This window comes from Saimiri boliviensis, chromosome 3, assembly GCF_048565385.1.
Source record: "Saimiri boliviensis isolate mSaiBol1 chromosome 3, mSaiBol1.pri, whole genome shotgun sequence".
Lineage (NCBI taxonomy): Eukaryota > Metazoa > Chordata > Mammalia > Primates > Cebidae > Saimiri > Saimiri boliviensis.
Genome location: NC_133451.1, coordinates 91,065,276 through 91,091,193, shown reverse-complemented (window position 1 = coordinate 91,091,193; position 25,918 = coordinate 91,065,276). Strand labels below are relative to the sequence as shown.

At 37.2% G+C, this 25,918-nt stretch overlaps 1 protein-coding gene across 6 annotated transcripts in view; it reads right to left on the bottom strand.

Annotated features, from left to right (window-relative positions):
• RAP1GDS1 (Rap1 GTPase-GDP dissociation stimulator 1) overlaps positions 1-25,918 on the bottom strand; it is a 191,143-nt gene that overhangs the window by 96,732 nt on the left and 68,493 nt on the right. For 5 of the 6 annotated variants that reach the window (XM_003929532.4, XM_010340132.3, XM_003929533.4 and 2 more), the window contains 2 exons: positions 6,861-6,983; positions 353-478 (listed from right to left, as the gene is read on the bottom strand). In XM_003929532.4, the coding sequence (XP_003929581.1) occupies positions 353-478; positions 6,861-6,983 (249 nt within the window). Of the gene's footprint in view, positions 1-352; positions 479-6,802; positions 6,984-25,918 lie in introns of those variants that run through there. The other variant, XM_074396482.1, reaches the window with a different exon arrangement.

Below are 25,918 nucleotides of genomic sequence, written 5' to 3'. Positions count from 1 at the left end.
AACTGTGTCCATAAGCTTTCTCATTCAGAGATATTACCTCAGTGAGACCTAATTGAGAAGATGAACATATGTATTTTTTCTAAACTTAAAGCCCCAATTTCTTAGAAACTGACTTAATTTCCTCTGAAAATATCATTTGTGATAATAGTAAAACAATTCATTTCCTGTGATTTCTTAGGTAAGAATACAATAGCCCAAATCTCCATAAATTCTGTTAAATAAGCAGTGCTAAATCATACTGATCCATGTTAGTGTTTTAGCCTAGAAAAGTCAGTGCTAACACCAAAGTAGATTAGTCTGAATATCATAGTTCTTAAAAATGTACGTGTAGTACTTATATGTCAACACTTACGGCTATCGTAACATATGTTTCCTAGAGCCCTGCCCGTTTGAAGCAGCACTTCCTGGTCTTTGCTATTTAGCAGCTGCACCAGTGGTGAAATCAGTCCAGCATCCACACATGGAATTCGCATAAACTCTGAAAATAAGAGACATATTTAATTAAAAATCTAACAATTCACAATTTTTATAAATCAACTCCTCTAGTAAAATAAATACCTACTTTTAATATATGGTATTTAAAAACCATCTTGAAAAGGTAGCTGAATATTTGAAGAGTACATTTCTGTTCAAAAGTACCCTATTAGAGCCCTATTAAATGCTTCATAGAATAAACAAATACGAGTGGGGTCATATTTTTGTTTGCTGACAGCCTCTGCCATAAACCAAAAGGATTTTTAATTAACTTTCATTACAACTAGTTTATCACTATCTTCCTTTAATAACTGGATGAGCTTTGGAAGCAGTATGTGTGATAATGGAAACAATGGTAATGCATTTCTACGAGCCTGATAATTAAAGTACTACAGTTATAAACTAAGCCATCAAATTGCCTAATTTTTCACTGTTTTCTTAAAAAAAAAAGCATATATATATATATAAATATACAAATATATATATATATATATATATATATATATATATATATATATATTTTAAAAGGGTTCAATGACCATTAAAAAATAATATGTCCTTTTTGGTTGGTAAGATATGGTGGAATCATCCACTTCTTATCTTCATTCCTTGTCCTTTATTAAAAGGATAAAAGGTTTTATGGCTGACTCATATCTGCTGCTGTGCCCATACATTTACAGGTCTCAAGCACTGAATATTAAGATTTCTCAAATTTCAAACTCATTTTTTCCTTATATTTATGGCATACCATTCTCTAGGTATTAACTCTCCATGATACCACCACAGTCATGACTGAACATAAACTTTTTTTTTTTTTACAGTGTCTCATGATGGGCCACTACAAAACATAAGGACATATGTAACTGATCAAAGTTCTCCAATAATCAATAACCAAATTATCTTTTGGACATCACAACTCACCATAAGAATATTCTGGTCAATAAAATTAGTTAATAAAGAAATAATTTCTCTATCTATACCCTGTCCTACTAAAAAATCACTATCTTTTCACTCTCACTAACAAGGTGGTCTACCCCTTAGTTTGTTCCACAGGTACCCTCATAAGCAATCCTCCCTCTCCCTTCATTTTCAATTTCTTAGAGCACACCATATAGGTTATTCTGTCATCTGTCACCTCTGAGACAACTTCTTTTCCTACTAAGACAGCTGTAAGTCACAGAGGTATTTCTCTCTACCTAAATAAAGAATTTAATTCCTATCATCTCTTTCTTACTTATTACTCTATCACTAAAAATTCCTTGTAATATAAACTTCTAAGACTGAGATTATTTCCTATTTCAACAACTAACCTTTGAGTTTGTCATTGATGGCTTAAACTCAGTAATATTAAGTATACCTCTACTCAGAAAATAAATTATGTTATACATGTTCAGAGATTCAATGACCATCTATAGGAGATGACACATCAATCTGCTTATGCATCTCTTTAGTTAACGGTTACTTTAGACCCTTCATATATTTCAAATCTTTTTTTCCTTGAGACAAGGTCTCACCCTCTCACCCTGGCTGGAATACAATGGCATGATAATAGCTCACTGTAGCCTTGAACTCTTGAGCTCAACGGATCCTTTCTGACCTTAGCCTCCTGGGTAGCTGAAACTACACACATGTACCACCAGGCCTATATATTATAAATATATATAAATATATATATATATATTTATACACACACACACGCGCGCGCGCACGCGCGCGCACGCACACACTCTTTTTTTTTGAGATGGAGTATTGCTGCTCTGTTACCAAGGCTGGAGTGCAATGGTGCAGTCTCGGCTCACTGAAACCTTCACTTCTGGATTCAAACAATTCTCCTGCCTCCGCCTCTTGAGTAGCTGGGACTACAGGCGCATGCCACCACACCCGGCTAGTTGTTGTATTTTTAGTAGAGACAAGGTTTCACCAGGTTGGCCAGGCAGATCTCAAACTCCTGACCTTGTGATCTGACCACCTTGGCCAATCAAAGTGCTGGATTTACAGGCGTGAGCCACCATGCCTGCTCAAGTTTTGTTTTTTGTTTTTTTTTTATAGACAGAGTTTCACTATGCTGCCCTGGCTGGTGTCAAACTTCTAGTCTCAAGTGATCCTCCACTGTTGCCTCCCAAAGTACTAGGATTATAGGTGAGAACCACCATGCCAAGCCTAGATTTCAAATCCTAAATTAATATGCCACTAACTCGTATTAAAGACAGATTTCATTATCCTTTTCACTGAACGATGTCTGGTTCCCAACAGTAAGATGATTTCATTGACCACTAAAACAAAAAATTTAGGAATGGTCTGATTTGCACTCATTTCATAAATAAAACTTGTTTATCTTATTATTTTGTTTTGTTATTGTTATTCTTCAGGCAATGGCAACATTAATGAATTACTGTGTTTCTTTACTCTTATGTTTTATCTATATGACACCAATCTTTCAAAATTTTGTCTCTACAATCAACAGCTTCAAGTATTCTTGGAATAATGGAGGATAAATAATTAGAGAAAAATTATGGAATCAAAACTCTTTGGAACCATTTTTACTCAAAAACATATAAAGATAAAACAAAACTAATATATATATATTCCTCAGCTTTCAGTCACTGTCAGTCCCTGGATAAAGCAAAAAAAAAAAATTTCTTCTAAGAATTTTTAAGAGTGGTAGGCCTCACTAGCTAATTTTAAAGACATGAAGTTATCATGCTTCAGACAGATATATTTTTTAAAAATACCAGGGATGTATAAGAATATGTTTGAAATGTTATACATATTACATTAGAGAGGCTTCAGAATGGCTGACAGTCATCTTATACCTCTCTACATTCACACCTGCTACCTTTCACAGCTGGCTGGATTCTGACTCAGTAGCTAAAGAGATGGTCTACTTTGAAAGATTTCCTAAAAAGAGCAATGGTGGTGAACTTAAAAAAAAAAAAAAAAAGTGAAAATCAGATTCTCTCTCTTGGCAATCTGAAATCAAAGAACTGAAAATTTTGGTTAAGGGAGCAGAGCAGTACTGCAAGGGGGAGAGGCTGAAACTGAGATACATGACAGTGACTAGAAATCAGTGTTAGTGGATGACATTATGCTGCAGAAAGCAGGAGCTACTAAGTATTTCTGTATATGTGTATTTGCCTATACAGCATAGAATTCATTTTTTTTTTTTTTTGCAAAACACATATAAGTTAATACAGAAATTTAATACAGAGATTTGAAGGAATAGGCATTGCTCTATTTCAATATCAATAAATATAAAAAGTTGATTTCTGCCTAAGACTAATGTTTTTCCCTTTGACTGTAGTAATATATTCATTAAATAATTGTTGATTATTTCTATTCTTTTCTAAATCTAGAGTGTTAACACTTTACTTTTTTGCTTTTACTTTCTCAAACCTACTTGAATTACATATTCATCCAGCAGCATCATAAAGTACAGGCTGTGATGAAAACCACAAAATAAAATTATTTTCTTTTTATATACACTGAGATTTATATCCCTCTCACATATCCTCAAATAATAAAAAACCTGAAGTCTACTTTCTCCACTTTCAGCTACCTTAAAACTCTTTTAAACCAAAATTTTCAAGCCAAATAAAAACACTAAGTAGTACAGTCTACCTTAGTGTTTATGAAACTAAATCATAATATATATATTCACATTTCAATTTTCTCTAATAACCTCCCTGTATTAATTCTTAGCTTTTCTCTTCAAAAAACAAAGAAATCTATGAGGCATGAATATAAAAGAATGAGTGACATTTATATTTTTCATTCACACTTTGTACTGGCCTAGTTTTTAAAGAAAGTACTGATGATCTTTCTTACAAAATGACTAAGGTTAAGCTTCCAACCCTGAGGTCTCAAGGTATACTTTAAGCTACCTGACAACATAGGGCGTTTTTCTGGAGTCTCAACTTTATTCAATGATTTTTCTAGGGCATGCATGCATTTTATACTAAAGTAAACACGTACTACATGTATCTGTTATGGAGTACAGGGCAAAATTAAAATAAATAAAATTATAGGACAGAACAGGAGACTTCTGCATTTCTGGTTAGTGCTCACCCAAGGTCCTCTTGGGCGTAAATTTTCACTCTTCTGTTAAAAGCACTCAGATGGAAGTTTGATAAAAACTGCAATATGATAAAGTACACAGAAGAACAAAAAAGAGTAATGTTAATAGAAACTACTGATTCTGTACTGCTTTAGACTGAAACTTGGTTCTCAAGCTTTATACTCATCAGAATCACCTAGAAGACTTGTTAAAACAGATGGCTGGGCCCACTCCTGAGTCCCTGATTCAGTAAGTCTGAGTGAGTGGATCCAAGAATTTGCATCTAACAAGTTCCCGGATGAGTCTGCTGCTGCTATGGTCAAAGGCAGGGAACTGCTTTAGAGCAACAGACATAAAGCAGTTTCAACTTTTGCTGGTTTTTATACATTTTCATGTCAGTTACCAGCCCAATCTTTCAGGTTACATGCTACTACCCCTGTATTCAGACCACCTCTACACATTCCACTGCCAACATAAAATCTCATTTACTAAAAAAAAAAATGAAAGGAGAGAAAAGAACTAGTGCACAAAATCCAACTATTATCACATAAGTGTCATGACAGACAAGATATTTAGCTTCCATGTTTTCTCATGTATATAAAATAGCCCTAACTCACACGGGATTGAAATAATGTACATGACACTTTTGGTCACAAAATCATAGCTAGCATTAAGCACTATTATTATTATTAAATACTTTGAGAGTCCAATTCTGAAATATTCACAGATACATCATATCTTGCTTACTTGTCCTTTTACCTCATATCATTATTAAGTCTATTATATAAGGGAATAATACATTTAAAAGGTCTAAAAAAATCTTTTACTATAAGTTATGGTCAAAGCTACCCTCCCACATTGAACTCACCCATGGAACTTCTTACACATCCTCTAAATTTTGAATGTCAGTAAAAGGTGTGTTAATTTTTAAAGATTCTTTTTGTATGCACAAAAACCTATTTGGAGTTTATCTGAATCTAAGAATTATATGCTAATATTTCTCCTTTGTGCACAGCAGAGTAAAGGTGAACAATTTAACTTCCAACTTCATATTCTCCGGTTCATACAATCTTTTTCACTGTCAATTTCTAACAAGAAATACATGCCCAATTAGTATACTATGTTGTGTCAGTTTGCATTTCTGAAGGTAAAAGACTTGTTCTTAAAAACCAAGATGCATTGTATCTAAGCTAATTCAGACAGGGGATGGTCCAGCTTAACAAGCCATGTCTGGAAAGAATTCATTTTCAAACTACATCTGCTTCTTAGATGTGACATAGAAGAGTGATAGCTGGCCAATTTTCTAACCACCACCAAAAGATGATATGCCAGTATAGAATCTAACTAGAACTTGCAATGCATTTTGAGAACCTCTACACAAATGACACAGTTTCACAACAATTTTCTTTTTGATAGCACACCTAAAAATACATTGTTTTACCAGCCCAAACCAACATATTCTGGTACTTTACAAAGCTACTTGCCATGATAGTTACACAAATGAAGCCAGAATTTTTAAATTCTTTTGCTTTAAAGAATAATATATGAAACATATTAAAGGCTAAAAAATAATGTAAAACTGACAAACTGAGGCACATTAAAGGTATTATATATAGTATGACCTTCTCTTATGCTTAAAAATTGCTTTAGAAATTCAGTGTTTTCCTCAAAACTGACTGAATTTGCATGACCATATGCAAATATTTATGCTATAATTCATCCAAAGAATCTCAGTGTATACACAATACACAACATGATGGATTAAGTATTCTAAACTTTGTCATTATTTTTTCTCCAGAGTATTCTTACATGAAAACTTAAGAAAAATGGAACTTACATGGAAACTTAAGAAATATATGTTTTCCACAAAGGTGAGTGCAGTAAATAGAACATACATTCCCACTATACTAAAGTCAAGTGCCAATGTCGGAACAATAGGCAAAACTAAAAAAGAACAGTACGTTTATGTGGATATAACACAAATAAACATAAATATTTTAAAATACATTATCTCTTATGACAAAAAAGATAAATGACTCAGTGGCAAATTTAAGAATCTTATACCCAAAGTAATAAATAACCAAGTATAATCGAGAGTAGCAGAGCTTTCCCATAATTCTACTGAGAAAGAATGGGTTATCAAATGGGGCATGTGTGAATGACTGTAACTATAGTCATTTAAAACAATTACATGTAGAGTTGAACAAAAGATAAATAAAATTTAAAAATGTCTAATCTACAAAATTAAAACATAAATGAATAAAGCATACTGACAAGTAAGATGTAAAACTGAAGATGTTCCCAGCAGAAAAGTTCTTGAGGTAAACCTCACCATTTTTGGCTACTTCTGCTATGATGTTAGCTACTTTGGCTTTGAAGGAAGACTGTGGAGTCAACAGACTTGCAAACAGCTGAAGTATTCCACTTGCTTGGATTTTTTCACTTGTTTCCATATCTACAAGAGATACATACAAAGAGCTTCAATGAAAATCTTTAATGCTAACTGTTATCTACAATAAATTCTTCAAGAATGTTTCCCACCCATAATAGAAATTAGTTTCAGTATACATTCAAATATATATGTTTATATAAAATTACCTTCTGCTCCATGAGCTGCTTTTATCTTGAGTTTTAATCTGCACAAAACACTTGATAATATTTTGTTTATTAAAAGACTATACAGAAGTTCCTTCTGAATATATCATTTGTGTACCAAATTTACTTTCAATGTTAGTTCTAACCCTTTCTATTCAGAATAGAAATGCTTTTTTCTATATCGCTTCTGAATTCTAAGAGCGATTTTATCAACTCTATGGTTCCCTATAATGCTATAGCAACTTTAAAAAATAGCAATCATATAGACAAAAAACTCACCTCCTATCATTTTATATGGAATGAATAAGTGAGAGTCGAGGTGATTATATGGTTCCATGACTCCCATGTTTTTCATACAACTCATTCATACCACCATTAATGAAGACGGGAAATAGTACATTACAAAAATCCATGGTATTGTGAACTCTATTTGGTGATACAGAAATTCAAGAGGCCTCTTTTTTGTTAAAATACAAATAAAGGGCCTATTGAAGCAAACTACTTCATGTCTGTTATTGAAAGAATTACCTATTAAATATAAGATAAAAGTAAAGAAAAGCTCAAGAAAATAAATTATTTGTAAACAATGAAGAGAAATGGCATGTGTTGAAAGCTAGAGGGTTATAAGGCTCATTAAAACATTCAATTGTAATCTGTTTCTATATGTAGCTCCTCCATATCCTTTAGATCCTTAGATGTACATACAAATAACAGAAAACCCTAAAAGTTTCTTGTTAACTAAATGGCAGCTGCTATGATCAGTAAAGAGCAGGAAAATCATTTTTAACAATTTGAGAAAGTCCACAAAAAAGTAAGTAACATATTTCTTTATAATAAGTACTGATTGTTTAATACAGTTTTTCAAACTGTGGGTCCCAATCCATTAGTGAGCACTAAAATCTACTTAAGGAATGAAGACCAAAATCTGGTTAAAAAGAGAGAAAGAATTAACAACATCTACAACAACAAAAATGAAGAGAAAAAAATTGCACATGGTAAGGTCAAACACAATTATTGAAATTTTGGTTTGAATTACGTGTATGCAGATGTATGTGTGCCTGTAAGTATATATGTACTGTATGTAAAATGTATTTCTAATCATGGGTTTGAGGAAAGTGAAAAACCACTGTTCCATGTACCCCTTGATTACCAGGATTTGGAGTTAAAGAATTGTAACACTCCAGTTTGTGCTTTTATTTTATTGGACTAAAAAAAAAAAGTTTTTAAGGTATCACTTGAAAATGGGACATCTAAGATCCTTTTCTTTTCTTTCTTTTTTTTTTTTTAAAGCAAAAAGCCATAAAGAGCTAAACTTAATTTGCCATGTTAAAATCTTTCCTTCTCTGACCATTGCTACCAGAAAATACATAACCTTAGAACACTGGGTCATACTGCCCCAGGGGTCTAGCCCCACCATCTGCTGGTTCTGGGATGACAGCAAGAGTCTGGCATAAGGCATGAATCATGATTAGATACGAAGCTGAGGCATTTGTATGTGTGGAGGCGAGCAGTTAACTGCAAATCACCCACACATGTCTCATTTAACTATAAAAGAATGGCTTAATATCAGAGTAGAATGTCAGGGGCAAGACAAAAACAAAATAAAACAATGCTAACTCTTGCACTCAAATAATACTTTGCACGGATTAAATCCAGTGAACTGGGAGAATAGCTGTACTAAACATGAATCATAAATCTGACTTACAATTTAGAAAAATCTAACAAGAATTATTTTTACCTGCTAACATATAGATTTCTATATAGGTTTAGAATGTAAATGTCTGGGAACTACCATTTTTCTTTGACATAAAAAAGCAAAGGACAAATTTGTACTTTATCACTAAAATAACACTGTCCAATAAATTCTATTTTTTTATTTCTTAAACTTTTATTTTAGGTTTAGGGTACCTGTGTAGGTTTGTTACATAGGTAAATGGCATGTCATGGGGATTCAGGGTAAAGATTGTTTAGTAACTCAGGTAATAAGCATAGTACCTGATACGTAGTTTCCAATACTCAGCTTCCTTCCACCCTTTATTCTCAAGTAGGTCCCAGTGTCTGTTGTTCTCTTCATTGGGTCCATATGTACTCAATGTTTGGCTCCCACATTTATACATATATTTACCTATATATACATATATATATATATATATGTTTTTTATTTATATTTTTATTTTTTGAGACAGAGTGTCACTCTTTCAACCAGGCTGGAGTGAAGTGGTGCGATCCTAGCTCACTGCAACCTCTGCCTCCTGGGTTCAAGCAATTCTCATGCCACAGCCTCACAAGCAGCTGGGATTACATGTATGCGCTCCAACGTCCAGCTAATTTTTTTATTTTTTAGTAGACAAGGGGTTTTGCTATGCTGGCCAGACTGGTCTTGAACTCCTGGCCTCAAGTGATCTACCTACCTCAGCTTCCCCAAGTGCTGGGATTACAGGCGTGAGCCACCATACCTGGCAGCTCCCATTTAAGTGAGAATGTGTGGTCTTCGGTTTGTTGTTCCTGAGTTAGTTTGCTTAGGATAATGACCTACAGCTCCATCTATGTAGCTGCAAAGGACATAATCTCATCCATTTTCATGACTGTGTAGTATTCCGTGGTGTATATGTACTGAGAGTGTGTGTGTGTTTCTCTTTGTGTCTTTATGGTAGAATAATTTCTATTTTTTGGGTACATACCCAATAATATGATTGCTGGGTAGAATGGCAGTCCTGTTTTAAGTTCTTCGTAAAATAACCAAACTAATTTCCACAATGGCTGAACTATTTACATTCCCACCAGCAATGTATAAGCATTCCCTTTTCTCTGCAACCTCGCTACCATCTGTTATATTTTTACTTTTTAATAATAGCTATTCTAACTTACATAAACTACAAAATTTTTACTACATGTATTTTTTGCACTGGCATTACACTGTATCTCAAAATGTATACTGACTTGTGAACTGAGGATGTTTTCAGATATCTGTAAACACTCTTGAAAAAATTTTAAAACAGCATTAAGAAGTAGTCACAGGTTGATGTTTGCATATCCAAATGAATGGCTACTTGTTAAAAACAAACAAACAAAAAACAAGGCTAAAAACCATGCACTGTGATCAGGAGTCTTCTTTTTTAAAACAGGTAGACTCTTCACTATCTGCCGCCAGACTACTATTGACATTTTAACCACACTCCTTTTAAATGTTCAAAATCAATTTAACATCTTTCTCCTCCTTCACATCTAGGTGCAGTCATAAAAATGTTTAAGAATGCCGACAAATTAAAGGCAGCTGGCAGTCCTTGAATTTTGAAGGACCCATATATGATGGGCAATTACTACTTTAAAGTTTATCTGTGGGACCTGAGGCAGGAGTCATATCACATCCATCACAATAGCCCTTAGAGTTTTTCCAGCATTCATTCTGTCCCTGAAGCCCCGTGTTCTCACTCCATTTGACCTCTCGGTGGTAAGCAGGCAGCTTAGTTAAGACACTGCCAGATATAGAAAAGAAAAGGAAAACTGGGCAATCAGGCCAGAGAAACTTGAAAGAAGAGTAAATCAAGAAACCAGGCTAAAACTGACACAAGAGCAGAAAATCAAACACCGTATATTCTCACTCATAGGCGGGTGTTGAACAATGAGAACACATGGACACAGGGAGGGGAGCACTACACACTGGGGTCCGTTGGGGGGAAAGGGGGAGGGACGGGGGGGTGGGGAGGTGGGAAGAGATAACATGGGGAGAAATGACAGATACAGGTGAGGGGACGGAAGATAGTAAACCACACTGCCATGTGTGTACCTATGCAACAATCTTGCATGTTCTTCACATGTACCCCAAAACCTAAAATGCAATAAAAAAGAAAAAAAAAAAAGAAACCAGGCTATAAAGTCGTATGAGCAGAAGCTAAAGCACAACTCACAAAATTTCTCAAGGCCAATCAAAGTATTACAAAGGAAGGAGTAAGAATGGAAGGGAACTCACAATGTAAGGTTATACTTTGAGAAAGCCTCAAGTTCTAAAGCTGCCAAGTTAATATATTTAAATAATTGGCTTTGCAGTTAAATACCAAGAGGGAATTTCCAGGTATGCTACTACAATAAACTGAATTTATAATGTTAGAATAGAATATAGGTTTCATGAGGTTAAACTAATGAAAAGCATTTTATAACCAATTTATAGTAAGCTCCAGGTTAGAAAAATAAAAATAATGACTGCTATTATTAAGACCCTATTAGGTTAAAAGTGTATTTGGATTAAATTGGTAATATAGCTTTAGAGTAATAAAAAACATTTAAAGTTTTACTTAGCGTTATGAGAACAATAAAGAAGTGGTAAAATAGTGGCCTAGGGATCCTTATGGCAGACTGTGAGAAGACAGGTTTTCACTGAAGACTCAGACTTGGGATTAAGTACAAGGACCAGAAATATGACTCAAAGTAGGGCCATGGGTATCAAGGTTTCTGAGGAATTGTGTATTTCTCAAGGGGTAGATTTTTAAAGTAGGGTGTAACAAAGAGAGTTAGCCATATGCTGCTTTGGGTGATCTGATCTAAGCCCAAGGCTTCATTTACCACAGAGACAAGTCCCCAAACCTCTCCTTTTATGCAACAGAAAACAAAACATTTGCACTTGGATATAAGCTAAATATCTCAAATTTAACAAAATCAAAATCAAATTTACCCTTTCCTTTAAATTCACTTTGGTCTCTATTTCAGCGAATGGCAGGAAACCCATTTAAACCAGAAGCCCTAGAATAATTATAAAATTTTCTCTTTTAGTAAATAGCTCTCTGCCACCCACATTTAATCAAAACACAGGTCCATAGATTCCATTTCACTCTTATCTTTTGCATATATTTTTCCCCATATACATTCATGTTACTACAAGTTCTTGGTTCTGACCTTTGTTAAATGCAACAGCTTCCTCAAGTATCCCCAACTCCAGTTTGCCTCCCCTGCCCTGTCCCCATCTTTCATCTACAATAGTATAAGAATAAGCTTCTGGAAATGCAAAGTTTATGTCATTCCTTTAAGTTTTTAAGTAATCCTCCATATCTTTTCATTAAACATTCAAGCACATCCATATTTCCTAACCCTATCTCCTGATATTCCTCCATGGACATCCTACACTCTAGCCATACTAAATTACTTATAGTAATCCATATTAATCATCTATTTCATAACTCCTTTCTGCATATGATGTTCCCTCTCTGAAATGCCACCCCCCCACACCCTACCATTTTAGCTATTTCCTACTCATGAGACTCACACTGTTCTCTTTAAAAGGTATCTGATTAAAAGCTATTCAATCTTTTTAATGTTATCTGACTTCCATAAACACTGTCTTAATTTTTTATTAAGAGAATTTTTTTAAAATTTCAAAGCATTTTCAAACTTCTTTTTTTTTTTTTTTTTTTTTTTTTTTGAGATGGAGTTTCGCTCTTGTTACCCAGGCTGGAGTGCAATGGCGCGATCTCGGCTCACCACAACCTCCGCCTCCTGGGTTCAGGCAATTCTTCTGCCTCAGCCTTCGGAGTAGCTGGGACTACAGGCACGCGCCACCATGCCCAGCTAATTTTTTGTATTTTTAGTAGAGACAGGGTTTCACTGTGTTGACCAGGATGATCTCGATCTCTTGACCCCGTGATCCACCTGCCTCGGCCTCCCAAAGTGCTGGGATTACAGGCTTGAGCCACCGCGCCCGGCCAATCTCTTCGTTTTAAAAGCCATCTGAGATAGGGATGATAGTTCATGTTCTTCATTTAACAGATTAGGCCATATAAGATTATAGAAAAGGAATAAGAAGCCAGTTTTTGTGATTCCTTCTCCAATGCTCTTCTTCTTACAATTATCATTTAGAAGTTTATGTTGATTACTATACTTTGATCTGATTTGCCAAATTACTATGTGAAAAATATTTTTATGTAACACATTTTAGAAGAGTAAGAACCAAGGTAAGACAATTGCATGAGAAAGAGATGTATAGTATTTGGGGATAGCTAAACTGAGGCAGAGCTTAAATGAGAGAAAGGCAACTAAGTACACAAAGAATAAAGGAGGCTTAAACAGACTGAAGAATGGGCACAGTGGCTGACACCTGTAATCCCAGCACTTTGGGAGGCCAAAGCAGGCTGATCAGCTGAGGTCAGGAGTTCAAGACCAGCCTGGCCAACATGGTGAAACTCCATCTCTATTAAAAATACAAAAATTAGTTGGGCATGGTGGTAGATGCCTGTAATCCCAGCTACTTAGAGGCTGAGGCAGGAGAATCACTTGAACCTGGGAGGCAGAGGAGTGAACTGAGATCATGTCACTGCACTCTAGCCTGAGCAACAAAGCGAGACTCCAACTGGAAGAAAAAAAAACAAACAAACAGAATGAGAACACAGAAAAGAAATATGCTGAATATAAACAGATTAAAGTAAGGACCAGACAAATGAGAAATTAATGTTTCTAAAAGAAAATGGAAGTATATAAAGTAGGAGTAGCAGGGATGAGAATTTTAAAAATAACCATCTTTCACTGATGACAACTTTTTTCCCCAATGAAGAAAATTGATTGAAGGGCTTAAACAAAGGGAACAAGAAATGCAAGAGTTCTTAAAAAAGGACATATACAGTTAGGAAAAGAAAGATATCAGAACAAAGACCCATTTATACAATGATTCACCATCAGAAACAGATCTCACTAAAAAACTAAGTTCTGAGATTCATTTTATAAAATTACAGTAAATGATTTTGATAGTCTTGTACTCATTTCAAATCCAGGGATAATGTAGGATGTGGGAGTGGGAAAAATTATGTGTATGGAAATCATCACTAGAATAAGCAGGGAGATCTGCTAGTTTGACTATTTCCTTTAAAGTTACCACTGAGTAGGTCACAAAGCAGTTGCTAAAAAATTTAAGTTACATGGTTAAAATATAATACATATTTATTGAGAATGTAAACACCATGAGGAAATGTGTTAATGACTGTGGTATAAGCAGATTATATAACCAGATTGTTCACCAAGAAGTTGAATTACTGAAGATATGAATATTTGCCTATAAGAAATATGGATTTCTTACTGCAGACCAAGAGAATGAGGGTGCCGTAAAACATAGTGTAGGAATATTTTCATCAAAAGATCGATCATTCTACTGTCAAATCCCCCGGGGAAAAATATTAAGTGAATAAAGAGATTTGGCATCTGCAAGATTCTAAGTCCTCAATTTGCTAATGTTTACTCTGAGCCAATAGGATTATACACTATTTATCGACTAAGTCATTTCTTAATAGGGCATCTAAGAAAATGAGTAATCCAAGAAATCTATTTAAGGAAATACTACTTTATACAAATGTGATATAACATTACTCCACTTTTCCAGGAAAACAAAACAACAAAAAGGTACACAGAAAAGCTAAAAAAATAAAATAAAATAAAGGAGGGGGGGTGGGGGAATTAGTCACTTATAATCAAGGTTAACCTTCACCTAAAGAAAGAGTCAAGTGGCTCACAGTATCATCTTAAAAGATAACTATCACTACAGTCTAGCAATCTAAAAGAACTTACATAAACATGAAGAATATCATTTTAAAAGAATATTTAACATCATGATAAATACTCCAAGATAAGGTTTTTCAAAAAAGAAGCAACACTTATGTGAAATAATTCAAATTTTGTAAAATAAAAAATAAAAACTCTGTTTTTTAATATTTTCCAAATTCTATACAACTTGAAAGTTGTCCAAATAAAAATGAAGTCACCTGTGTTTAAAAACCAACAAAAAACCCTAATAGAGCCAGAAAAGGTCATGAAGAGAGTGGTCTCATGCATAAATCCCTGATAACAAAAGCTATCACAGAAGACTACAAAAACCACAAAGACCAATCACAACCTTACTGTCAGGCCTCCACGTGCAAGCCTGGACCCAGAAAGTCTGAAGTCCTGCCTGCCTTGGCTGATCTGCCCCCACCCCACCTTAGCCATTATCTCTGATCGCCCAGCAGAGCTTCCTCCAGACATTCAGCTTCTCTCTCCACCCTGCCATCTTAACTGTTATTATGATAATGTGAATATTCTTCACCCCACCCTGCCATCTTAACTGTTCTTGCTCTGTGAATACCTCTCTGCCATACCCTAACATCTTAACTACTCTTACCCCACCTGCCACTGTAACTGAACTTACAGTAATGTATACTCCTTGCCCTTATTCCTACCACTGTAACTAATCTTACTCTATAACACCCCTGCCCACCCCCAAATTGCCCCAACCTATAAAACCAATTCCCCCGCCAATCCCTTCTCCCGTCCTTTCTTGGATTCGGCCTGCTTATACCCAAACATGAAATAAAACAGCCTTGTTGCCCACACAAAGCCTGGGTGGAAGATTTCTTTATTAAATGCATTTGATATTCAGTACTACTGGATGCGAATAACACTTACAATCTCAGTGAGGACATATGCCCAGGAACTGCATGACCAACTTCAGACTGGGATCACTTTTATTATTGATCTTTGTAGCCTGATGGATACAGAATGATTAATTAAAAGCCAGTAGGGCAGTCACCATCACCTAAAACACCAGTCCTGACATTCCCTGAACAGAATCGATGAGATTTTTCCTTTCTTTTGAGAGATTAATAAGAAAAGGAATAGAATTCTCAAACATTAAGGCATGTCAGGTTCCAGGGGACTTCTGCAGGCTACATTGTATGGCCTATTCTCATTTTTTAACTGATAGCCCAAGTATGTACAGGAAAATCCAAAACTCAAATGGTCATTATTCAAACTCTCTTAAAAAACAAACAAACAAACAAACACAAACACAAACCCTGCAAATATTAAGCTGACAAGTAAAGTCTTACACCTTCTCCATCTATCTCTATTTTTTTTTCTTACTTTCATTTTGCTGATTTTCCTACTGATGATATTGTGACATGGTAATCGTCCCACAAACTGCATACCTCGTCCATACCTTGGCTTTCCCTTGAAACTGCTCTCTGTAACACTAATGTGACAGGCAAGGAGTCCAAACTCATGCCATCTTGGCCCCTGCAACTTGTAATAAGTAACTAAGGTATGTAAATGCCACCCTACCCAGACAGTGTATAACCTATTGCTTATCTTGACTTCTGCAAACCACTTAAGTAACAATCGGAATGTCCCAAGACCCTCACCCTCACCCCCACCCAGGATGTGGTTTGCAGGCATAAAAGGTCTTGACACCCTCCTTTTCGGGCCATGGGTCAGAGAGACACAAGTCCTCTGTGGCCGCCAGCAATAAAGACCCTGTAATTTGGCCTAGTCTTTGTCTCAGTGGTGATTTTGCACTCGCTCAGTTACAACATTTGGAGGCCCCAGTGAGATTTTTTTTCCATCATCACTCAGACAAAAATCCCTGGAGTCTCACCCAAGTGGCCACCCGCACCTCGGGGACCTCTAGGGAAGGCGACCCCTGAGACATTCCAGGGCCCCGAGTTCCGGCTCTGTGGTGGACGGGTGACTACCCAGCTGACATTCACCCAAAATTCCTCAGGGTCCAGGGAACCTCTGGAGGAAGTCAGGTCTGGAAATCTGGGGGGTGGGGGGTGGGGGGACAGTCCATCAGGAGCCTAGGTCAGAAGACTGGACGCAGTGGTTAATCTCTAACTAGGCAAGCCTACAGTGAGATGTCACTGGAGGCTTGGGTAATTCAGTTTTCAGTTGTCTTCCATAACCTGGGTGTGAGTGAGAGCATATATGTGTGGTCCCACGGCCAACGGGCTACGGAACCTGTGTGGACCTTCACCAGCAGTTCCACAAAGACGTCATAGGGCATAATGGTGATTCACCTCTGTGGTGATCAGGCCTGGGGTTTATACAGGTACACCTTAGCCAAGATGCTCTGAAATATCTCTTCGGGGTCGAGGCATCAGATTGGTCTCCCACGGGGGACACCTACCCTGTGTCTGTCTACCTTTCATGTGGTCCTGTCTTTATTGTAGATACTCTAGTTTTCTGAGGTGCTTATTAACTAATTTGCAGTGGTTTAGGCCTGCCTCACTAAGGCCAGAGGATGTTCTCAATTGCTTAAGTAATCATTGGCTGCAAGGGACTTTCACTGATTTTATGCCCCTAGAAATAATTTTATTCTCCTTCCTCTTCCTCTTTCACCATTAAGCCCCTCCTTTTAATGTCCGGGAGGCAATTCTGCCCCTGGTGACTCAGTTGTAGCTTTTTCTAGAACCTTAAAAGTCTACTAGGGAATGTCAGAACTTACTCATTTTAAAACCCTGCCGCTGCCTCAAGTTCCCCAGCTTCCCAGCAAGACCCCCTCCCGGGAAACTTTCCATCTCAGCAGGTCCCTAACCCTCCCCTTCTCACCATCTCAGCAGTTCCCTAGCACAACCCCCTCCCAGGAGCTATCAAACTCAGCAGTTACCCAGCCCCTCCCCTCCTGCACAGCCCCTCTTCTAATGTCTGAAAGAAATTCTGCCCTTGGTGGCTTGAATGTAGTTTTTCTCCATCGTTGGGAGCCAGGCGCTAGGATAGAATTACCGAGCCTTTCTGCCCGCCTAGAATGGAAAAGGAGTAATTGCCTCTTTTGCCAAAAGGAGATTCGGTGTTGCTACTAAACTTGTTCCAGGACACACCCCAATTCGGCATTCTGGCACCATCCTGACTGTTGGGAAGTGGGTTGCCATTGTACAATACAAACTGATTGGTAAAAGTTCTGTAATCTCTTTAAGCCGCGGTAAATTAAAAATTCATACCCGGTTAATTTGCTGGCCCTTTTGTTCATTTGTTTTGTCACTTTCCAACCTTCCCTAAGCTCTTGGACTTCAGGGCACATCGAAGGGAAAATCCTACCAAAGCGGTTTTTATCTCCTCATTCACCACTGTGATCCCATGAGGGTAACATCGACTTGCACCCCTGGCTGCTTCCGCCCATCTCCTTGCCTTGCAGGAGGGATAAGTCTATCGAGCTTGCTGCCCCTTCCTTACAGATCTTGCTGCAGAGGCATACTTAAACTGGTGCTGGAAACGGCAAGGCATGAGTACAACGCTTTCCAGAACTGGAAGTATTTTAGTAAACAGCAGGACGGCCTACTCAGTCCTTACTCAGCCTCTGGGTCCATTATCCAATAAAAAAACAGTCATCCAGGGAGCCACAAAAAAGCTCACAAGTTCATGGACCACAAATCGAGTCGTTAACTTACGAAACGGCACTGTTACCCATTACTTCTTAGTTCTTCCAGAATGCCCTTATCCGCTATTAGGGTGGGACCTACTTCACAAACTTCAAGCAACCATCTCCTTCTGCGAAAATCAGGCCTGCCTCTCTATCCCCCCTTTGCCCTCCATATCAAAAGCACCTCAGCAAATCCTCATCACTTGTGCTCTGTCAAACAAGTATCTCTTGCAGAAAGCTTTATCACCAGAAACAAATCAGGCATCAACATCAGACCTCCTCTGCCAATTCCAGGAGCGTGTACCTAGAGTGTGGGCTAAGACCAATCCCCCAGGTCTGGCAAAACACCATACCCTGGTTGTGGTCCAATTGTTGGCAATGGCAGCTCCGGTTCAGGTATGGCAATACCCAATAAATCAGGAAGGCAGGCAAGGAATCGCTCCACACGTAACAAAACTCCTAGAAGGAGGAATTCTCACCACCTGTAAGTCACCCTGGAGCACCCCTCTGCTCCCTGTTCTAAAACCTAGCACAAAGGATTACTGGCCAGTACAGGACTTAAGGAAAGTAAATAAAAGAGTAAAAACCGTCCACCTCGTGGTCTCAAATCCATATACCCTCCTAAGCCTCCTGAACCCAAACCACCATTTACTATACCGTCCCTATCAGAAAACCTTTTCCCCCTTTAAAATCATGTTTAGCAGGCCCCCTCCCTTACTCCCCAGACCCGAGGATACCATGCATGCTAAAGTCCATAACTATACACTCCTTAAGATCTTACAGGCGCTCCAGTCTGTTCAATCCCGAATATGCTAGCCCATTAAAAACACCCGTCCTACCCCATTGGACCTCGCAGACCAGCTGACACACCCCTTCTAGCCTGGAAACTCTGTCCTTGTTAAATAATTCACCACTTCCAACCTCACCCCCACCATCCTGTTAGAAGGCACCCTACACGGTTATCCTGACCACACCCACTGCACTCAGGGTGGTCAGACAGCCTAAATTCATCACACCACGTCAAAACTGCCCCACCGGAAGGACAATGGGGCATCAAACACTCATCCCCAATGCACTAAAACTAAAACTTGGGCGCTCTTCGCAGCTGCCACCCTCACCACCCTAATCTGTGCTGTAAATCCCTACAGCAAACCCCCCTTAGAACCCACCTACTATCAACAGGTCCTCACCAAGGGCTCCACTGAAGAAAATGTTAGTTCCTTAACTGGGAAGGGATCCACCCTAGTCAACTTAACCCTGGAGTACATTCCAAAGAATCCCATGACCTTCTCCTTAAACCTCTGTGCCCTCCTGGGCCCAAAACTAAATTTCAGAACAAGTGGAGGTGTAGCCGGGTACGGCAGTTCAGGGGCAGACCAACAACTCCAGACCATGGGATTATATCTGTGCCCAGAATCCACCCCACAAAAAAAAATGGAACTGTGAAAACTTAAATGAATTCTTCTGCCCCTGTTGGGGCTGTAAAACTATCTCCACTGTATCAGGGTACACTAAAAACATAGACTCCTTCATCTCTTTTAACCAAGACTCTCCCCCATCCCCTTGCTACACCAGGTCTTGTAAACCACTCAGGATAACCATAACTAACTCAGATGGTAGATGGACAACAAGGCAAACCTGGGGTCTCAGGGCATATAGGCATGGATGGGACAGGCAAACATCTTTACCATCCAGCATATAACCCCGCCCAGACCCAACCGCCCTATAGGACCCATTGCCAGGTCATACAACAATAAGAAGCACCACCTAAAAATACAAAGCCGCCTCATCCAAACAATCAATACACCCCATCAACAACCTTCCCCTACAACCCCAACTCGGCTCAAAAAGGACACAACTGCTAACCTCGTTGTCCTGAGCTCACCACCTCCTCAACAAATCTAACCGAGATTTAGGAAAGAACTGTTGGCTCTGTCTAAACCCTCAACCACCGTTTTATACCGGGTTGGCTTCCCAATTTCCTGCCAACCTGTCTGATTCTTCATGCTCCCAATCCACACTCCGTTTAACCCTGGGAGACAGAGAAGGGTCTGGGCACTGTTGCCACTCCCCAAATTACACCCTTGCAAGTTCTCCCTATGGACCTTACTGTACTATCTCCCACAATGTAACCTTTAATGGTAAAAACCTTTACTATCGGGCCCCAGATACCACTTGGTTAGCCTGCACTTTTGGCCTCACCAACTGCATTTCCACATACCAATTAAGCAGCTCTGCTCCCATACTCTGCACCCCAGTACACATCCTCCCCAGAGTCAACATTTATAATGGCCAACAGGAACTTAACCTCCTGGCCCCATCAAATATTATTACTGCCTGATGAAAGCAAGTCCCTATTGTCATCCCTCTACTGGTTAAATTAGGTATTACTGGCTCCACCACAGCTGAAATATTAGCTCATAACTGGGACCAAAATTTTAAAACTCTCTCTCAGCACGTAAATGCTAATTTAAGCCACTTTGAAAACTCCACTTCCCAACTCACTAATCAGGTTAAGTCTTTAGCTAAAATGGTACTCCAAAACCGATGAAGACTAAATTTGTTATCCTTAAAACAAGGGGTGTTATGTGCCACCCTTAATGAGCAATGTTGCTTCTATGCTAACAGGTCAGGCCTCATCCAAGAAAGCCTCTCCCTGGTCAGACAAAATCTGAAAACCAGAAAACAACTTCAAGAGGCTTCAAAAAGTTAGTATCGAAAAATGTTTTCCTAGTCCTCTTAGTTCACTTCCCTCCTTACAGGCCTGGTAAGACCTCTGGCCCTACTCCTACTGGGACTCATGTTCGGCCCCTGCCTCCTAAATCAACTGCTCAGATTCATTAAATCTAAGGTAAACTCCATAAAATTAATAATACTAAGGTCTCAATATAGGCCCTTAAAACAAACAAACAATACTAACCTGTTAAAGGAATCAATAATTTAATTCCTGTAAATAAAACAAAGGGGGAAACGCGACATGGTATTTGCCCCATAAACTGCATCCCTCAACCATACCTCTCGGCTTTCCACTGAAATTGCTCTCTGTAACCCTAATGTGACAGGCAAGCAGTCCAAACCCATGCCATCTTGGCCCCCTCAACTTGTAATAAGTAACTAAGGTCTGTAAGTTACACCCTCCTTTCAGGGCCACGGGTTAAAAAGACACGAGTCCTCTGTGGCCCCAAGCAATAAAAACCCTGTAATTTAGCCAAGTCTTTGCCTCAGTAATATTTTTCACTTGCTCAGTTACAACAATATGAAACTCATTGCTTAAGGAATTCAAGTCAAGTTAAGAAAAGTCTTAAGGGACTTTCTTTTTTTTTTTAAAAGATGGGGTTTCACCGTGATGGCTAGGCTGGTCTTGAACTCCTAACCTCAGGTGATCCACCCACCTCGGCCTCCCAAAATGCTAGGATTACAGGCGTGAGCCACCGCCCCTAGGCTGGACTTTCAAATTAATAGCTTTACAAAGTGTAACAGCTCCATGACAACTAAGAGTTAGGTATCTTTTGGAAATGTAAATTTAGGTTTGCCTAACAACTGTTTAGGGTAAAAACAACAGTCAACTGAAGGATTCATAGTCTAAAAAAAAAGAACTATATAGTGTTCATAAAAGTTAGGATCTCAGATCAAACACTTGAAAGTCTTGAGCTCAAAGTAGCAATATAAAGTATCTCCGTCCAGCATAAAAATTGCTTTCTCTGCCATGCAGGGGCTGAAAACAAAAAACCAAAAACCTATTAGACTTCCCGGCAATGCTGACTAGTCAAACAAATCAGACTGGCAAAAAAGAGACAGACTTGTTACTGAAAATTCAACACCACTGGGGTCTGTTGGAGGGGGACTAGGAGAGGGACAGTGGGAGTTAGGGGGTTGGGAAGGGATACCATGGGGAGAAATGGCAGATATAGGTGATGAGGATGGAGCCAGCAAACCACATTGCCATGTATGTACCTATGCAACAATCCTGCATATTCTGCACATGTACCCCAGAACCTAAAGTGCAGAAAAAAAAAAAAAATAGCTGTGTCTTCTGAGTTATTGGCAAAATACCAGTATATTTAACCATAAGTTTCTTACTTAGGTGAATGCCTTGCAGTAGCCTACAGAAATGGTTAAAAGGAAAATAACTTCAAATGATGACTAGTTTTACCCAGCATCTCAACTTTCGTAAGTAATCTAGGTATAACTGTTAAAGATAAACCAGGAAAATGTAGAGAGGATAAATATTTATCAATGAACTTTTCAGGCAATCTAAATTCTCAGTATTATGTTAAATTAAGTAATAGACATTCATTAAATGTATGAGTCCTTTCCAAATAAGATTTTTATAAAAATTAAAACATAAATTGCTGAACATAATTGTAAGTTTGCTCTTAGCTTCTTAAATTTTATAAAAAGACTAAATATATTTGGTCTATTTATAAAATAAAAATTATGGGGAAATTTTCTGAAATTACAAAATGGTTCTCATCTATAAAGATACTGATATGTGACAGACACTTCAAAATTTCTTGCTTCCTATGTTTTCTCTAAAAATTAAGGTTACTAAGAATTAAAAATCTAATTAATGGACACAGTGTACACAAAAAATGTGTTTATTTAGAAAAGCATAAAAATATACTCTGTATTGAGAAATTAATTTTTGTCTAATTCAGAGATTATTTAAAGGTTTCAAAATATAATTCAAGAAGGAAACAAATCAGACAGAAAGGAACCAATAAGTACAATAAGTAGGAAAGAGTTATGAAAAAAAATTATAAGTACACCAAGTTTTATTTTTGGTAAGAAAAGTTAAAAAGAAAAGAAAATAATTTTGTATGAGAAAAAAATCTGGTAAATTTTTTTCCTCAAGTAAGATGGTGTGTTATTTAAGAAAGAGGAAGTAAATATAGGATGAAACAAAAAGTCTAAGCATGTTGTCAAAGGTCTACGTAGCTCATCAAAGGGTTGAGAAGGATGAATTTAGGAAAGAAATTGCATGTGATCAAGTTGGCTATAATTAGAAGGGAATTATTTACAAGTCTTTCTAAAGATTGAGCTTTGATACTAAAAATACACTGATACAAAAGTAAAAGTTTGGTCCCCTATGTTAGAACAAGTTTTTCTTCAAGTACTAAGATTTTAATTTTTAATTATAAAATCTGTTTAACAGCCCTTTTCTAACAGATTCCATTTAATTTCCCTAGTTTCAAGTTGGAAATGCTGTCTTTTTCATTTAGAATGGTAATTTCATTTCTTGAGGTAGAGTTTTCCTCTTAAAGCTTCTCATATTCTTAGCTCATCAATTTTAATTCTGCTGTATCTCACACTGCACATGATTTGCAGGTCATGCATCAATGCCTTCTGCTCTCCCCTTTTCTCCTCTTGAAAAACACATCTTTTTACTTAGCTGGGACAATAACTGAGACACTCTTTTTAACTTTTTCATCATCTCCTTTTTTCTCTGGTTCTAACTCTGCTGTTGTGACCTAAAACTGAAATGTGCTGTCTTAAAGGCCTACAAAAGCAATGTATCCTAGTATAAGTTGATTTTGCACTCTTGTGTTTTCTTGATGTATCTGAATTATTCCATGTTACCAGGAAATTTCTCATGCTGTTGCTAAGATAAATGTGTTCTCCTGCTCAAGGTACTAATTTTATTGTTTACATTCCTCCATAATATGGTGTAGAATCATAATCTTAGATACACTTCTCCTTTGTCTGATTAAACTGAAGTACCTTCAGTTCAATTTCCAGGCTATCTAAATGGGTTTACCATAGAAGCAATTATACTGCAGAAAAATTTTCTTTACCTTTTTGGTAACTAGCCAAAGAAACAAAGACTTTGCATTTTATCAAGATAACTTCATGTGGTCTTTATCAGATTTTTGATTGGTTGGGGAAACTGAGCTTCAAAAGTGTTAAGATTTTTTAACTCCAGGTAACTTTCTGTACTGCTTTTGAAGTCTTCTGATTATTACTCTGGTTTAAAAAAAAAAAAAAAAAGACTGATTTCACAGTGATCTGTGCTACTGTTCTGTTTAAGTGTTTTGAACCTTTTGACATCTTTGGCAGGCTTTCCCAAGCTCAAAATTCTAAATTAACATTTTTTTGACCTAGAATTAATTTTAGGATTTTCCCGTTGGGTTCCTAGAGAGCATCAAAGAATGTATCTCTCATCTTATAGAGACATTAAGTGATTAGGCTTATTGGATAAATTGAATAAGAAACATTTTCAAATGGTAAGTGATACTAGATCTTCCAGTTACATGTATGTTAGTGATAATGAATGTTCCAAAATTATATAAAATGCAGAAATCTAATGTTATCAGTCTTAATTCTAGATAATACGTCATATGCCACAAATATAACTAAATTTTCTTGTCAATTGTTAATTATAATAAACTTCCATTGGATTTTTGACCACAGCTATTTAAGTCTGTGACATCCATAGTTATTGTTTTGAATTTTTCTCTAAAAGTATTTACAATCAGATTAATAGAAAAGACTCTAATATGTGCTTTTTTTTTTTTTTTTTTTTTTTTTTTTTTTTTTTGAGATGGAGTCTTGCACTATCACCCTGGCTGGAGTGCAATGGCACAATCTTGGCTCACTGCAACCTCCACCTCCTGGGTTCAAGTGATTCTCTTGCCTTGGCCTCCCAAGTAGCTGGGATTACAGGCACCCACCACCAAGCCCAGCTACTTATTTGTATTTTTAGTAGAGACAGGGTTTCACTCTGTTGGCCAGGCTGATCTTGAACTCCTGACCTCATGATCTGCCCACCTCAGCCTCCCAAAGTGCTGGGATTACAGGTCTGAGTCACCATGCCCAGCCCTAATGGGTACTTTTAAATGCAGGTTTCTAATAACTTTAAGATCAACGGACTAAATCTTTTTTTCTAGAACACTAATAAACTGATGAGTTCAAAAGACTGTTAAGATGAAGCAAATATAAAATACATGGGATTAAATAAGTGATAAAGATAATGTTCTCATGACTTTTATTTGAAACATTGCTAGTTCTTTACTTAAATGTTTTGTTTTCCAGATTTAAGGAAACTTTCTCTTTAGCTCTCTATAGTTTATGGCAATTTAATAAAGTGTACTTTTATAAACAAAGGTAGAGATATTTGCATTTTCTCCTTATTTGATTGCCCTCCCCATTCAAAAATTATTTGTGAGTATTCTTATGGCAATATTATTGGCAATAGTATTCTTATCTGCAAAGGTTCAATAAAAATCTATTATCTTTCTATCAAGATAAACTAAAATACACTGGTTGTGTTCCCAAGGCTTTCACTGAAATATCATATTTGAGAATGTGTATACAATGCATGGTTTCAAGGGCTCCCAGCCTCACAGTGAGTGAGTAAAAACTGTCACTTCCCACAAGCCCAGGAACCTTAAAAGTGTAGGTAAAATCTAAAGTCTGCCTTGGTTTAGCTTGTAGCCTTAAGGGGTTTGTAAATCTGAGAACACTGTGCGATCAAATCACTTCTTACAGGCAATTTTTGATAAAACCAAACTTATTTTACAAACAAGTTTGTCTTACTCTGATTATCTTTGATAAAAACCAGGATGACTATACAGAGAAAATTACGTTTATTTTTTTTTAAAAAACCCTATAAAACACATGTTTGTTATTATAATGTAGTTCTGTGCACTGTT